General features: G+C 45.7%; 1 protein-coding gene across 1 annotated transcript in view; it reads right to left on the bottom strand.

The window, feature by feature from the left end:
- Nucleotides 1-673: 673 nt before the first annotated feature.
- The window catches only part of tmem235b (transmembrane protein 235b), a 50,802-nt gene continuing 35,369 nt past the window's right edge, over nt 674-16,106 (bottom strand). The window contains exon 4 of the mRNA XM_060844842.1: nt 674-906. Coding sequence (XP_060700825.1) covers nt 674-906 — 233 coding nt within the window. The remainder of the gene's footprint in view (nt 907-16,106) is intronic.

Genomic DNA, 16,106 nt, shown 5'->3' with positions numbered 1-16,106 from the left:
GACTGGAATTGCATACAATACCCCAAGAGTGGCCTAACCAATGTCCTGTAAAGCTGCAAAGTCACCTCCCACCTCCTATACTCAGTTCTCTGACCAATAAAGGGGAGCAATACCAAACACCTTCTTCACTATCTTATCTACTGCGACTTTCAAGGAACTACGAACCTGCAATCCCAGGTCTCTTTGTTCAGCAACACTCCCCAGGAACATACCATTAAGTGTATGTCCTACCCTGATTTGCCATTCAAAAATACAGAACCTCACATTTATCTAAATTAAACACAGTCTCCACACTCCCTTCATCCTGATGGGAATACCTGCTGTGTCCATGATCGTAATGCCCCAACCTTTGCACAATTGACCCATTGGCTGGATTATGTGTTCAGAACTCCAGTTTTATTTCCCTCGCTTCCATCCACATAATTGTGGATATGAAACTGACAACTAATTCGTCCTCAACAAGTATATTGCTCTTTTTCATTTTCTGTCATTTTGTCATGTATGGTTTCTCATTACACTTAACACCCAGAAGAAAGTATATGCCAAACTGGCAGACAAGTATTCACAGATACCTCCACTGTTCACAACACATTTCAGGTTTTAGCTTATCACAGAACTCAGCAGAGTACTAAACAATAACAAACTGCTGCACAATTGGATGTGAACAACATGTTCATATGGTTGCTGACTGCTCACATAGCTGTACAGCAGTGAGCTTGGCAGCCAGAAGAAACAAAGCCCCAGCAATGACCTCTAAGACACAAGAAAGGCAGGCCAGACCCATGGACCAACTGAAACCAATGTAAACATTATCAAACAACTTGTGTCCGTACAAACTCATGGCAATGGCGAAGGCTGCTTTTGAATAAGCGATGTATACAGAGATCCCAGCCAAGGTCAATGCACCTGAAACATAAAAAACAAATGCTATTAGAAATCCAAGCCAAATTATCCATTTTTGTGCATCCCAATCAAAAAACAGGGCATTGGTATGGAAGGGTATTCAACTTAAACTCAGGGAAAGGCTAGGCAGCGACTATCTCCAACAAGAGAGAACATAACCATTGCCTCTTGACGTTAAATGAAATCACCATCATTGAATCCAGCACTGTCAACATCCCACGGATAACCATTGACCAGAAACCAAAACTAGACTGACCAGAAACCAAAACTGGACTAGCCAGATAAATATTGTGGCTAAAGAGCAGATCAGAGGCTAGAAATCCTGCAGCAAGTAACTTGCCTCTTGTCTCCTTTGTATATGTCCACCATCCCCGATGCACATGTGAGGAGTGTGATAAAACAGTCTCCAGTTGCCTGGATGAGTCTAGCTCCAACAATTCAAAAAGCTTGACACCATCCCAGACAAAGCAGCCCTCTTAATTGGTATCTCATTCAGCGCCTTCAATATTTATTCTGCCCAGTAGCCACAGTGTGTACCATCTACAATAAAAACAGAAACTGGAGAAATTCACCAAATTCCCTTACACAGCACCTTCCAAACCCAAGAACACTACTATCTAGAAGGACAAGGCAAAGGGTACAGACATGAGACAATCATCACCTGCAGGTTCTCCTCCAAGCCACTCAGCCATTCTGACCTGAATAGAGATTGGGACAGATTGAAAGCCCTCCTGGTGGGTCTGCTCCAGGGCCTGGCCAGGCTGGCTAGAAACAGGTCCAGGCAGTGCGCTGTGGAGAGGCTCATCTCTGCAAACTGCCTGCCCCTCTTCCGCAGTTAGACTCACGCCTGGGTGTCCTTAGAGAAGGAATACATGGTGTCCACCAATGCTCTCGATGCCTTCATTTTGATTTAATCCTTCCCCTCGCCCTTCACTTGTTCACATAAACATTGCCCTCATCAGGCTTTGCTTGTTAATGGTTCACTGGCCACATGGGTTTTTTTAAATGTAAAAAATAGAAGTTAAGATTGCTTAACTTCAAGATTCTTGACGAAGGGCTCATGCCCAAAACGTCGACTCTCCTGCTCCTTGGATGCTGCCTGACCTGCTGTGCTTTTCCAGCAACACATTTTCAGCTCTACTTGTGACTCCAGACCCACAGTAATGTGGTTGATGTTTTTTTATGTAAATATTCTTATTGAGAAAAAAAGATGTTAAGTTTTTTACAAAATTACAAAGCCACTACAAAATAGTGACAACTTTACAATATAATGACAACAACAGGAAACAAGCTACTGCTCCACAAAACGCTGAAACGAGAGAGGAAAAAAACATTACAAAAGGTACAATTCAATAAATAACTAAAGGAAAAAAAGAAAAATAAATTAACAAATTAAAATTAAAACAAGGTAACTTAAATTATATTCAATTAAGTCACTACACTCAGCGCAATCCCACTGGGAGCATTAGTATTTATTCAGGATTCTTCCCCTCAGGGGCCCCAGACCACCAGACATAGCCCTCGTGGCTACACAAAGGCCCTGATCAATATAGCTGACAAGTCTGCATCAATATAGTTCAGAAAGGACTGCCATGTTCTATAAAACAGTTCAGTTTTCTGGTGCACCATACTCATAAGGAAGAACAGGCAGATGTGCTCCATAGCTGAAAATGTGTTGCTGGTCAAAGCACAGCAGGCCAGACAGCATCTCAGGAATAGAGAATTCGACGTTTCGAGCATAAGCCCTTCGCTCCATAACTAATCTACACCAGCCCAAAGGTCCAGAGGGATTCTCCAACACCCAACTCATTAGAATGTTCTTCCTCACACAAAATGAAAGAATCTTAAACAATTTCTTCCCATGCACGTCCAAAGAGGGGAGGTTTGGAAGACCCAAGAGGAGGGACACCGGATTCAACTTAACCTCAGTTCCCTAAACCTCTTCCCAAAGACTCGCTATGGCATCCCAATACCTACGAAGCTTGTGGCATGACCACAAACAATGAGTAAAAGTAACGACATCCATTTTATATTTGGGGCACATTGGGGACAATCCTGTCTTGATTTTTGCAAGCTGTTCTGGTGCCAAATGAATCCTATGTAGTATCTTAGTTGGATAGCCCGGGTCCTGTTACAAATCAAAATCTTCCTAACGTTCTCCCAAATATCCTCCCACACCTCTGATGAGATTTCCACCACACCACCCCCCCCCCATTCTTAAATCCAGATTCTGCATAGCTGCTCAATGTCCTTCAAAACATTACTTCCTAACGAGTGATAGAGGGTGCTGACTGAGAGACCGGCAGTAGACTGAAGCAGTCTCCTTTCCATAGCTGATGTATAGGCACTAACCCATCAATGTAGTCTTTTTTTGTATAGAGTCCCTAACCTGGAAGTAATGAAAGAGATCTCTCCTAGGTAGCTAAAATTTCTGACTCAGCTGCTCAATAGACATTATGACCTCACCATCAAATAAATCTCCCAAACAGGAGATTCCTCTAGACTCCCAGAACTTAAAGCCAGGGTCCATTGGTCCCGGCCGGAATCCCAACATTCCCAGTATGGGTGTGAAAGGAGAAGTTTTTCATAAGTTGCCCTCACTTTGCCATATCATTCTCCATGCTTTAACTGTGTTAGGGACGATCAGGTTTTGCAATGGTCCATAACAGTCCTCATCTTGTCCATAAACAACAAATTGATGAGGGCCATTTTGCCTGGGAGGCCTCAACGTCCAACCAGATCAATCGCGGGTCCTGGCAGACCCAGTCAGCCAAATAGGATAGTAAGGAACTCAATTAATATTTCTTAAAGTCCGGGAAATCCAAACCTCCCTTCCCCTGCGGGAAGCTGCAATTTATTCAGCTTAATAAGAGGCCGTCTATGATGCCAGATAAAAGATCCAAGCTGCAAATGTGTTGCTGGTCAAAGCACAGCAGGTTAGGCAGCATCTCAGGAATAGAGAATTCGACGTTTCGAGCATAAGCCCTTCATCAGGAATAAGAGAGAGAGAGCCAAGCCGGCTGAGATAAAAGGTAGGGAGGAGGGACTAGGGGGAGGGGCGATGGAGGTGGGATAGGTGGAAGGAGGTCACGGTGAGGGTGATAGGCCGGAGTGGGGTGGGGGCGGAGAGGTCAGGAAGAGGATTGCAGGTTAGGAGGGCGGTGCTGAGTTGAGGGAACCGACTGAGACAAGGTGGGGGGAGGGGAAATGAGGAAGCTGGAGAAATCTGAATTCATACCTTGTGGTTGGAGGGTTCCCAGGCGGAAGATGAGGCGCTCCTCCTCCAGCCGTCGTGTAGTTGTGTTCTGCCGGTGGAGGAGTCCAAGGACCTGCATGTCCTCGGTGGAGTGGGAGGGGGAGTTAAAGTGTTGAGCCACGGGGTGATTGGGTTGGTTGGTTCGGGCGGCCCAGAGGTGTTCTCTGAAGCGTTCCGCAAGTAAGCGGCCTGTCTCACCAATATAGAGGAGGCCACATCGGGTGCAGCGGATGCAATAGATGATGTGTGTGGAGGTACAGGTGAACTTGTGGCGGATATGGAAGGATCCCTTGGGGCCTTGGAGGGAAGTGAGTGTGGAGGTGTGGGCGCAAGTTTTACATTTCCTGCGGTTGCAGGGGAAGGTGCCGGGGGTGGAGGTTGGGTTGGTGGGGGGTGTGGATCTGACAAGGGAGTCACGAAGGGAGTGGTCCTTGCGGAACGCTGATAGGGGAGGGGAGGGAAATATATCCTTGGTGGTGGGGTCCGTTTGGAGGTGGCGGAAATGGCGGCGGATAATACGTTGTATGCGCAGGTTGGTGGGGTGGTAGGTGAGAACCAGTGGGGTTCTGTCTTGGTGGCGGTTGGAGGAGCGGGGCTCAAGGGCGGAGGAGCGGGAAGTGGAGGAGATGCGGTGGAGGGCATCGTCGATCACGTCTGGGGGGAATCTGCGGTCCTTGAAGAAGGAGGCCATCTGGGTTGTGCGGTGTTGGAATTGGTCCTCCTGGGAGCAGATGCGGCGGAGACGAAGGAATTGGGAATATGGGATGGCGTTTTTACAGGGGGCAGGGTGGGAGGAGGTGTAGTCCAGGTAGCTGTGGGAGTCAGTCGGTTTATAATAGATGTCTGTGTTGAGTCGGTCGCCCGAGATAGAAATGGAAAGGTCTAGGAAGGGGAGGGAGGAGTCTGAGACAGTCCAGGTGAATTTCAGGTCGGGATGGAAGGTGTTAGTAAAGTTGATGAACTGTTCAACCTCCTCGTGGGAGCACGAGGCAGCGCCGATACAGTCATCGATGTAGCGGAGGAAAAGGTGGGGGGTGGTGCCAGTGTAGTTGCGGAAGATGGACTGTTGATCCAAGCCAACTGTAAAGCCACAATAGTGCCTGCCCAGGCAGCATCAAAGGGAGCATTCACATGGGGTATAATATGCGAGGAAGAACATTCAGCTTAACCAGAGCTATTCTACCCAACCAGGATATCAGAAGGTCCTCCCAGTGCTGAAGGTCCTGCTTTATCTTCTCTAGCAACTGCACAAAATTAGCTTTATATAACTGATCAAAGACCAGGGTGATAAAAATGTTTAAATACAGGAAACCTCCCTGTGACCACCTGAAGGGGAAACAGATTCCATCCCTAAAATCAGATTTACTAGTAAGCCCCCCATAGGCATGGCCTCTGACTTCATGAAATTAATTTTATACCCTGAAAACAAACCAAATAAATTAATCACGAGGCGCAGATGTCATTGGATCAGTTAAAAAGAGAAGGACGTCATCCACATAGAGAGTGATTTTATGCCTGCCTGATCCTATCTCCGGGGCAATTATGTTGGGATCCTTCTGGATGGCCTCCACCAGTGGCCCAATCACCAATGTAAATAACAGTGGCGAGAGAGGGCACCATGTCGGCAGCCTCTGCCGAATCTAAAATTATCCAACCTTATACCATCAGTGAGAACTGCTGCTTTCGGGTCACTATATAACATTGCCACCCACTTGGCAGAAACCCCTCCAAGACCAAACCACTCCGGGACATAGAAGAGGCTACATCAACCCTCTTTTCTAAGGCTTGACAGTATCTTTTTTCTCTTAATTGGTGAATGACTCCCCTTAACACTTAAACGAATGGCTAGCTATGATTTCAAAAGAGTCCGCGAATCCCCAGGAGGAAGAACTCCACTCATAGCACGCCGAGTGAAAACCATAAACCGTTTGTTAAAATTTAAAAATACAACTTCCAAAACTACCAAATCAAAGCTTCGAACAGCTACTTCTACAACATACCAACATATAACATAAATGAAAGGAGACCTTCCCCCTTACCCACAGGGGGCACTCATACCACCCATTAACCCTCCAGGACTCTTTCTAGCTGAAGTTATGCCCCTGCCCCAGACAACACAAGAAAAAAAATACAAACATGACACGAAAATTAAAAGTGGGCACTCAACCCGTCCCCTCCATTCTGTAATCCTAGGCACTTCTGGTAGAACAAAAATCGATAACCTTTCCCCGCTTCCTCCAACAGCACCCACCCCCCACAATCGCACACCAGAAAAGAAGACCAAGTGAAGGGAGAGGGGAAGGATTAAATTAAAATGAAGGCATCGAGAGCATTGGTGGACACCATGTATTCCTTCTCTAAGGACACCCAGGCTTGAGTCTAACTGCGGAAGAGGGGCAGGCAGTTTGCAGAGATGAGCCTCTCCACAGCACACTGCCTGGACCTGTTTCTAGCCAGCCTGGCCAGGCCCTGGAGCAGACCCACCAGGAGGGCTTTCAATCTGTCCCAATCTCTATTTGTCTCATGGGTTTTATTTTTCTTTTCTACACTAGTGCTTATTTCCCACCCCCACAGCAACCATGTCGTGTGTGTGTGTGTGTGTGTGTGTGTGTGTGTGCGCGCGCGCGCAGGTGTAGAACACAGTGAAGAAACAACAGATGCAGAAAATCTTATTGATATTCCACACCAAGAAGAAAGGAAACATCCGAGTTGCCAGTGACCAGCAGTGCCCTTTCTCTTTAGGGGCAATGCCTACGTGATTGAAAAAGTGAAGAGAAGGTCAGGATTAAATCAAAATAGAACTGGAGGGGGCAATATAATACTCCCCGCCCATCAGTGCCCACCGTTGCTGAAAACCTCGAAGTAGACGCATTCTCCTTCTCCATGGACACCCGGGCATGGACGTAACCACGGAAGAGGGGCAGTCAATCGGCCATAACGCTCCATGACCCACTGCCTGGACCTGTTTATGGTCAGCTTGGCCAGACTCAGGATGAGATCCATCCAAAGGTCTTTCAATCTGTCCCAATTTCTATCCGTCTCTTGGCTTTATTGAGCATTGGCTTAATCTCATCCTATTTTGTGATGGTTAATTAGCGTTTCTCTTGGTTAGGATCTGTCCAGAATGATCAATTACATTATTTTGTCTGTTCATTTATGCTTCAATTATTACTAATTATTCTCTTAAGCCGATCTTCCCATCCTTTCAATATTATTAACATATCAAATTTACAATTCGCACAGAAATTACCTCCCTCTGCAGGTGTCTTGTTGAAGAATTCAATACATGTTTTTAAACATTCACAATGAAATTTCCATCTTCCGTACTAAGTAAGACTCTGATTTTCTTGTATGCTAAAGTAGGTGCAGTTTTGTGCTTTGAATTTCCACCCATTGGCAACAGTGTAAAACAGAGTGGATGCAACCCATGTTGATAGTTAATGAAATATCCTACATATATATGCTCGATGCGTGCAATCTGGGCATAGCTCAGATGCTCAGCCTAAAAGACGGTGGGTTTTGGGGAGTTACTTGTGCAAATACCACGCACACCCAAACCTCTGCAGTCTCTTACAAATTTCTCTGGTTCCCAAACACTGAAGTTATTTCTGCTTAATATAATTGTTGTACCTCCCTGCAAATGTACTGCAATGTGTTTGCTCACCAGCCAGCAGAATCATTTCTGGTGTTTTATTGCAACTGTTTGACAAAAACAGCTGCTGCTCAGAGCCATGCTTCTCTTCTTCTGTGAATGCATTTATTCTCGTATTCAAATAAGATGCGTCAAAAATTTCTAAAGCTTCCCCCATGGAGGAATGTTAAAACAATCTAGGCCTGGTCTACATAAGTAATGAGTTGATATTTTTAATTTTCATATTCATAAAAGAAATATATTGGGGTGAAGGAATTTGATGGAGGCAATGCATGTCTTGGGTACCAGCTGGAGAGCTGGCAAGAGAATCATGATGAAGGGTTTATGCCCGAAATGTCGACTCTCCTGCTCCTCAGAGGCTGCCTGACCTGCTGTGCTTTTCCAGCACCACGTGTTTCAACTCTGCTTTATTAAGAAGCAATTAGACAGCTAGCAAGCCTTCAACAGACTTTCCACAGTTTAGAACTCTGAAGTAGGATGTACCAGTCACTGAGAATGGCTGATCAATCAGAGGATGGCAACAGCAGTACCAGCTGGAGATGGTGACAGCTTTGGAAAATACATCCACCAGATGCCCAGGATTTCAGAGCAATGCAGGCCAGATGTAAGTGATGACAGCATAGGACAGGGATAGGAGGTACACAAGCTGCAAAACACTGGGTCCTAGACCCGACCCAGATAGAGGATCTGGATTAGTGCTGGCTTGGCAGGCCGAAGGACCTGTTCCTGTGCTGCAATTTTCTTTGTTCTTTGTTCAAACATTTTCTGTACCATTATGATATTAATAACATGTTGAGAAACATTACTCAGGCAGAAAGTTTGACTTTCTCAAATGATTATGAGATAATTATAAGTCTGCAGCAGTCCAATGTTACCTAGCAGCAGGAGGAGGAGGAAGGGGAACTGACATGTAAAATTGAACACGGCTGATTTCCCCAGGGAATGGTGATCTCTGTGGTATAGGAAGTCAGTGTGTTTGATCAACTGATCACAGGGATTTTTGACTCTAGGGCTAGGTTTATAAACGTACGTTGAAATTGAGACAGAACAGTGAGTTGTACTATTGTGAAGTGCATGAAGGTAATGAGGGAATTAGATAGTTGAACGGATCCATTCATCATACCAAAGGAGCCACACACCCATCTCATGATTCATAATGGGCATTCAAAACCTGCATTGTACATGACAACTCTGTCATGTCAAGGGGCAGTACGGTGGCTCAGTGGTTAGCACTGCTGCCCCACAGCATCAGGGACCTAGGTTCGATTCCAGCCTCAGGTGACTGTCTGTGTGGAGTTTGCACATTCCCCCCATGTCTGCGTGGGTTTCCTCCGGATGCTCTGGTTTCCTCCCACAGTCCAAAGATGTGCAGGTCAGGTGAATTGGCCATGCTAATTTGCCCATAGTGTTAGGTGCATTAGTCAAAGGGAAATGGGTCTGGGTGGGTTACTCTTCGGAGGGTCGGTGTAGACTTGCTGGGCCAAAGGGTCTGTTTCCACAGTAGGGAATCTAATGTAATGATTTCAGATTCTTAGACCTATAAATCTCATTACATTTTAACCTGGAGTACACAACAGTTATTGCCAGTCATTGACGAAACAGAATGTTTTTTTGTGTCATTTCCTGTTAGCATCTATTTCTGTCAATAAGATGCTCAATGTCTAGACAATAAAGCTAACATGGCAAGCAAGTGTTGGGGATTGTTTGTTTGATCGTATTAAACAATTGTGCCCCGGGCTGTTTGAATTCTTTTTAAATTTGGTGCAATTTTGTTTCTGCAGAAGAGTATTCAAATCTGAAGACGGTTTTGTGGCACAGTACCCCTAGGCTAAAAGGCCTGGAGTCAGGTTACACCTGCTCCAAAGGCATGTTGTAGCATTGCTGAATGGGTTGATTAAAGATATTTTAAAATATATAAAGAAAAGCCAGCCAGGAAGATTGCTGGGTTTTTTGAATGGTTCTGTTCTGTTTGAAGATCCATTCAATCACATGCTTCTAGATAATGGGAGTACATGTGTAATGCTTAGTGGGCTCGCGTGATCGTATCATTACTTCTAAGCCAGAACTCTCAGGTTCAAGTCCCACCTGCTGCAGAAGTGGGAACCTCAATTATCCAAAGGACACAGGCAGGGAGTATTTCGTTTGGTTAATCGAATGCCAGATAACATAGTTAGCCAAGCATCAGTACCTTGCGATCTTGTTCGGATAATCTGAAATTCAGCTAACTGAATACTGGATAATCGAGGTTCCTCTGTTTTAACATCTCCAAACAGGTGGTTAGGAAAATATCACATTCAGAGTGTATGCAATGGACTGGCTACAGCGTTACATCGATTATTTAAGTATGAAAGATCAAAACATGATGAAAGAAAACGAAATTTAAATATATATGATTGGATATTAAACAGATGAAGTTGGAAAAAACCCTGAATCAACTGTATTATCTAGCAAATATCAACAGGATCCTGATAAATCCCACACAAAGACTCAAAGATGAAATAGATCAATTGAGAAGCTTAATTGGACAATTATTCTGGACATGCACACAAACTGGACCGTGTATGTGCCGTGATGTATTAGAGTTAAGAAGTGCGTTTTAAAAATGCTGCTGTTGGAAAGCTGCTGAAGGCAATGAGATGATGAAGAAATTAGGTTTACAACAGCATACACTCAGATTTCAAGTGGTCAAGAAGGAATTAAATTAGTTGTTTTCAGCTTCACTCATTGATCTTCCCAGTGGTTTTTCAAATACAGCAAGATTCATTATGTCTTTAATGCTAAGAAATGATAAATATTGTCCATGAACTCAAGAATCAAAAAGATCTGCATCTAGACCAGAAGTCTCGGGTTCAAGTTCCAGCTATTGCAGAGGCAAATACAGAAGGGTCAGATACACAGGGACAGAATGCCTGTCTCTATAGTTTCTGCTTGAACTGAAGGTGGGCACTAAAGTTCCTAACTGAAGCAGATACCAACCTGCAGAACACTTTAGGAGTCCTGTAGAGAGATTGATATTTCACAGTTTGCTTAACTCACTTAATCATGCAATCAAAGCTTTTTCATTAATTTGCGTAATTTATTATTTTTACTTAACATTTACTGATACAAACTTTAGTCATTTAGTATCATGTTACTCTGCATTTGAGGAGGGGGAGGTGGTGGAGATGCAGGGCCCAGCTGTACACACATGGTGGATAGAGGGGAGAGAGCACCCTGGAATACCTAAATGGGGGGAGAACGGATGCACTACCCAGTGATACTTATATGTGGGGGAGAGGGGATGCAGCATCTTTTCATAGAATCCCTACATTGTGGAAGCAGGCCATTTGGCCCAACAAGTCCACACCAACCTGCCAAAGAGCATCCCATGCAAACCCAAACCCTCTACCCTGTCCCTATAACCCCGCATTTCCCATGGCCAATCCACCTAACCTGCAGATCTCTGGCCTGAGGGAGGAAACCAAAGCACCCGGAGGAAATCCACACAGACACAGAGAGAATGTGCAAACTCCACACAGACAGTTGCCCAAGGAACCCGGTTCCCTTAAGCTGTGAGGCAGCAGTGGTAACCACTGAGCCACCGTGCTGCCTCTTTTTTTAATGAAAGATTCCCAGCAGCTGCCATGTTCATATAATCATGATAGAATCCCTACAGTGTGGGAGCAGGCCACGCACCTTCATGGGGCTGAGGTGTGCGAGCTAGTGTCCAAGTTGCCTCCATGGTGGAGATTCCAAAACATGATGCCCACAGCTGACAGAGAGACTCTAGATCGACATGCAGTTCCAGATGAACAACACCTCATTCAACTTCAAATCTTCACCTCTTTAATCCTGGCACTTTTATAAGAACCTATAGTTCACCAACGTGGAGTGACATCTGTCATATACAACCTCTCTTATGTTATAACAGTAGCAACACTTCAACAGTACTTCATTGGCTGTGTTGTGCTTTTTGATATCCCGAGGTTATGAAAGATTTCAATTACTGTACTCACACAGTTTGATCAATAAACACTCGAACCAATGTGCTGGCAATCTGCCTGAGCGCATCAAGTAAAAATCCTGGTTGGTTTCATAAATCACAGACAATTAGACAAACTTCCATGAGGAACAATCACCTCTGGTACCCTGCTAGAATTCTGGAGCATTCATTCCATTATATTTTCATCAGATTGCTATGCTCTAAAACTGCTTAGCCACATATCTTTCTTAAAAAGTCAAGCTTTTTTTAACAAAGTAAAACTAGAAGATTAAATAAATGATCAAGGTTTGTATCCCCTGAGTATATTTGTTCAATGAAACGACAGACACTTGGTGAAAGATGCCCAGGATTCAACCAAGTAGTTAATTTATCACTCCCTGAGTAAAACAGTCAATCACAGGAGATTACCTCACTGCTTGATACAAAAGAACTGTGAAAATTGCTTTGTTCTGGCCCTGAAATGTCCATCAATTTCTCTTTTATTCTTCGTCACAGCACAGATTATTGTGTAAATACAGTTGGCGGTACTCTGAGAAATGTTTTCTTTGGTGTCACAGTCATACAGCTATATACAGCACAGAACCAGACCCTTCAATCCAACTCATCCATGCTGACCAGATATCCTAAATTAATCTGGTCCCATTTGCCGGCACTTGGCCCATATCCCTCTAAACCCTTCCTATTCAGGTAACCATTCAGTTGCCTTTTAAGTGTTGTCATTGTACCAGCCTCCACCACTTTCTCTGGCAGCTAATTCCATACACACAACACACTCTGTGTGAAAAAGTTGCCTCTTAGGTTCTCTCTCCTCTTTCTCCTCTCATCTATGCCCTCCCCTACCCTGGGGAAATGTCCTTGTCTATTCACTGTATCCATGCCCCTCATGATTGTGTAAACCTCTATAAGGTCACCCTTCAGCCTCCAACACTCCAGAAAAAAACAGCCCCAGCCAGTTCAGCCTCTCCCTATAGCTCAAACCCTCCAACCCTGGAAACATCCTTGTAAATCTTTTCTGAACCCTTTCAAGTTTCACAACATCCTTCCAGTAGCATGGAGAGTAGAACTGAACACAATATTCCAAAAGTGGCCTAACCAATGTCCTGGTACAGCTGCTACATGACCTCCCAATTCCTACACTCAATGCACTGACCAATAAAGGCAAGCATACCAAATGCCTTCTTCACTATCCTATCTATCTGTGATTCCAATTCCAAGAAACTATGAACCTGCAGGTCCCCCTCCCACTCCCCACAAGTTCATACAAGTCCTGGGCCTCCTCCACTGCCAAATCCAAGCTACTCAATGACTGGAGGAAGAATTCCTCACCTTCTGCTCTGACACCCTTCAAAGACACGGCATCAATGTCAACTTCATAAGCTCCCCACCCCCATTCATCCCAGATCCAACATCCAGCTCGGCACCCCCCTTTTGACCTGTCCCACTTGTCCATCTTCCTTCCAACCTATCTGCTCCATCCTCCCCATGGAGATATCACCATCACCCCCACCTACATCCACCTATTGCCTTCCCAACTACCTTTGCCCCACCTCCACCCTCCTATTCATCTCTCAGCCCCCGTCCCCACCCACACCCCCCATCCCAACTCCACATTCCTGATGAAGGGCTTATGTCAAAACATTGAACCTCCTGGCCCTCGGATGCTGCCTGACCTGCTGTGCTTTACCAGCTCGTGCTTTTTGACTCAGGTACCTATGTCCAACCCTGCACCTCATTCCAGTTACCTACCACTCTAATCTGTGCTGACTTGCAATGTCCCCAAACTGCCGACTTCAAAATCCTCATTCTCTAATTTCAAATCCCACCATAGTTTCAATTCACTCTGCCCCTGTACCTCAATTTCTGACTTCTGTGCACTTTAACCTTCCTTCATTTCAGCAACCATGAGTCACCTTGTTATATCTGCAAATTTCTCTGTAAATACCTCCTGATTAACATTTACTCTCCACCTTATTAAGCTCAGTGTCAAGACCCATCTTTTCAAGCAACTTTGTATTCATTCCTATGAACACTCACACCGATCAAAGCACCTTTTCCACTCAGTCTCTACTCACTCTACCCAGCTTGTGGCGAGGTCTCCCTTGCAACAAGAATGGACCCTTTGCCTCATGAGACAGAAGGATGTAATTTCTAGCCTCACCAGAGACACAATCTTGGCTCCAGTGCAGCACCGTCAGAGTTGCCAAATTTCAGGTAAGCAAGGTTCCATCATCCCCTCAGGTGGAAGGGAAAGAAGGTCATGGCAATTCTTGCCAGTGTCCTGACCAATCATTCATCTCACCATTTATCTCATTACTGCTTGCATTCCCTTTCTGACATGTCCAACCTTGGATTCCTCCATTGCCACAATGAACCACACCGCAAATTGGAGGAATAACACCTCATCTTCTGCCTGGGAAGCCTACAGCCCAGAGAATTCAACATTGAATTCACCAATTTCAAATAACCTCCCTTCCCATCCCCTGACTCCTTTCCCAGCCCCTCCCCCTCCCTTCCACTGCTCCCTGCCACCAACAGGACTCATTCCTCCCATTGACCAACCAGGCCGTACTCTCTACCTGTCTTCACATATCCCCACTTCACCACCCTGCCCCCTCACCTTTATATACAGCTCCTGTACACCCACCCTCAGTCCTGAAGAAGAGTTACACCCGAAACATCGACCTCTGCACCTCCTGATGCTGCCTGTCTTGCTGTATTCCCCCAGGCTCCTAATGCTGCCTGCCTTGCTGTGTTCTCCCAGCCTCCTGGTGCTGCCTGCCTTGCTGTGTTCTCCCAAGTAAAAACAATGACTGCAGATGCTGGAAACCAGATTCTGGATTTATGGTTCTGGAAGAGCACAACAGTTCAGGCAGCATCCAAGGAGCAGTAAAATCGACGTTTCGGGCAAAAGCCTTTCATCAGGAATATAGCGGAGAGCTGAAGGGTGGAGAGATAAATGAGAGGAGGGTGGGGGTGGGGAGAAAGTAGCATAGAGTACAATAGGTGAGTGGGGGAGGAGATGAAGGTGATAGGTCAGGGAGGAGGGTGGAGCGGATAGGTGGAAAAAAAGATAGGCAGGTAGGACAAGTCTGGACAAGTCATGGGGACAGTGCTGAGCTGGAAGTTTGGAACTAGGGTGAGGTTGGGGGGGGGGGGTGGGGGGGGGGGGGGAGGGGAAATGACGAAACTGTTGAAGTCCACATTGATGTCCTGGGGCTAAAGTGTTCCGAGGCAGACAATGAGGTGTTCTTCCTTCAGGTGTCTGGTGGTGAGGGAGCTGCGGTGAAGGAGGTACAGGACCTCCATGTCCTCAGTAGAGTTGGAGGGGGAGTTGAAAAGTTGTGTCACCGGGCGGTGGGGTTGATGGGTGCAGGTGCCCCCGAGATGTTCCCTAAAGCGCTCTCTTAGGAGGCGTCCAGTCTCCCCAATGTAGAGGAGACCGCATCGGGAGCAACGGATATAATAAATGATGTTGGTGGATGTGCAGGTAAAACTTTGATGGATGTGGAAGGCTCCTTTAGGGCCTTGGATGGAGGTGAGGGAGGAGGTGTGGGCACAGGTTTTACAGTTCCTGCGGTGGCAAGGGAAGGTGCCTGGATGGGAGGGTGGGTTGTTGAGGGGCGTGGACCTGACCAGGTGGTCACGGAGGGAGCGGTCTTTGTGGAAGGCGGAAAGGGGTGGGGAGGGAAATATATCCCTCTTGGGTCCATTTGGAGGTGGCAGAAATGTCATCAGATGATTTGGTTTATACGAAGGTTGATAGGGTGGAAGGTGAGCACCAGGAGCGTTCTGTCTTGTTACAGTTGGAGGGGTGGGGTCTGAGGGCGGAGGTGCGGGATGTGGACGAGATGTGTTGGAGGGCATCTTTAACCACGTGGAAAGGGAAATTGCGGTCTCTAAAGAAGGGGGGCAATCTGGTATGTTCTGTGAGCCTTCTGATACTGCCTACCTTGCTGTGTTCTCCCAGCCTCCAGATGCTGCCTATCTTGCTGTGTTCTCCCAGCCTCCTGATGCTGCCTGGCTTGCTGTGTTTTCACAACCTCCTGACTGTCTACTGTAGGATCTTGCTGTCCATTAACTAGCTGTGAGTTTCTAAGATTGTAATTGTGACTGGATATCGGAAATACCTATTTGTTGTGACGTGCTTTGTGATATTCTGAGGTTGTGAGTGATGCCAAACTAATACATTGACAACTGTACGTGTGTGTGCATGTATCTGGGTGAATTTGTGAAATACACACATGTCACTGATAAAGCTGTTGGGAAGGTAACAGGATACACTGCTTATTTGTACCAAACTAAAATAATACAAA

Source organism: Hemiscyllium ocellatum, chromosome 25, assembly GCF_020745735.1.
Source record: "Hemiscyllium ocellatum isolate sHemOce1 chromosome 25, sHemOce1.pat.X.cur, whole genome shotgun sequence".
Classification (NCBI taxonomy): domain Eukaryota; kingdom Metazoa; phylum Chordata; class Chondrichthyes; order Orectolobiformes; family Hemiscylliidae; genus Hemiscyllium; species Hemiscyllium ocellatum.
Note: the sequence above shows the minus strand (reverse complement) of the source record. Positions and strands in the feature narration are given on the sequence as shown.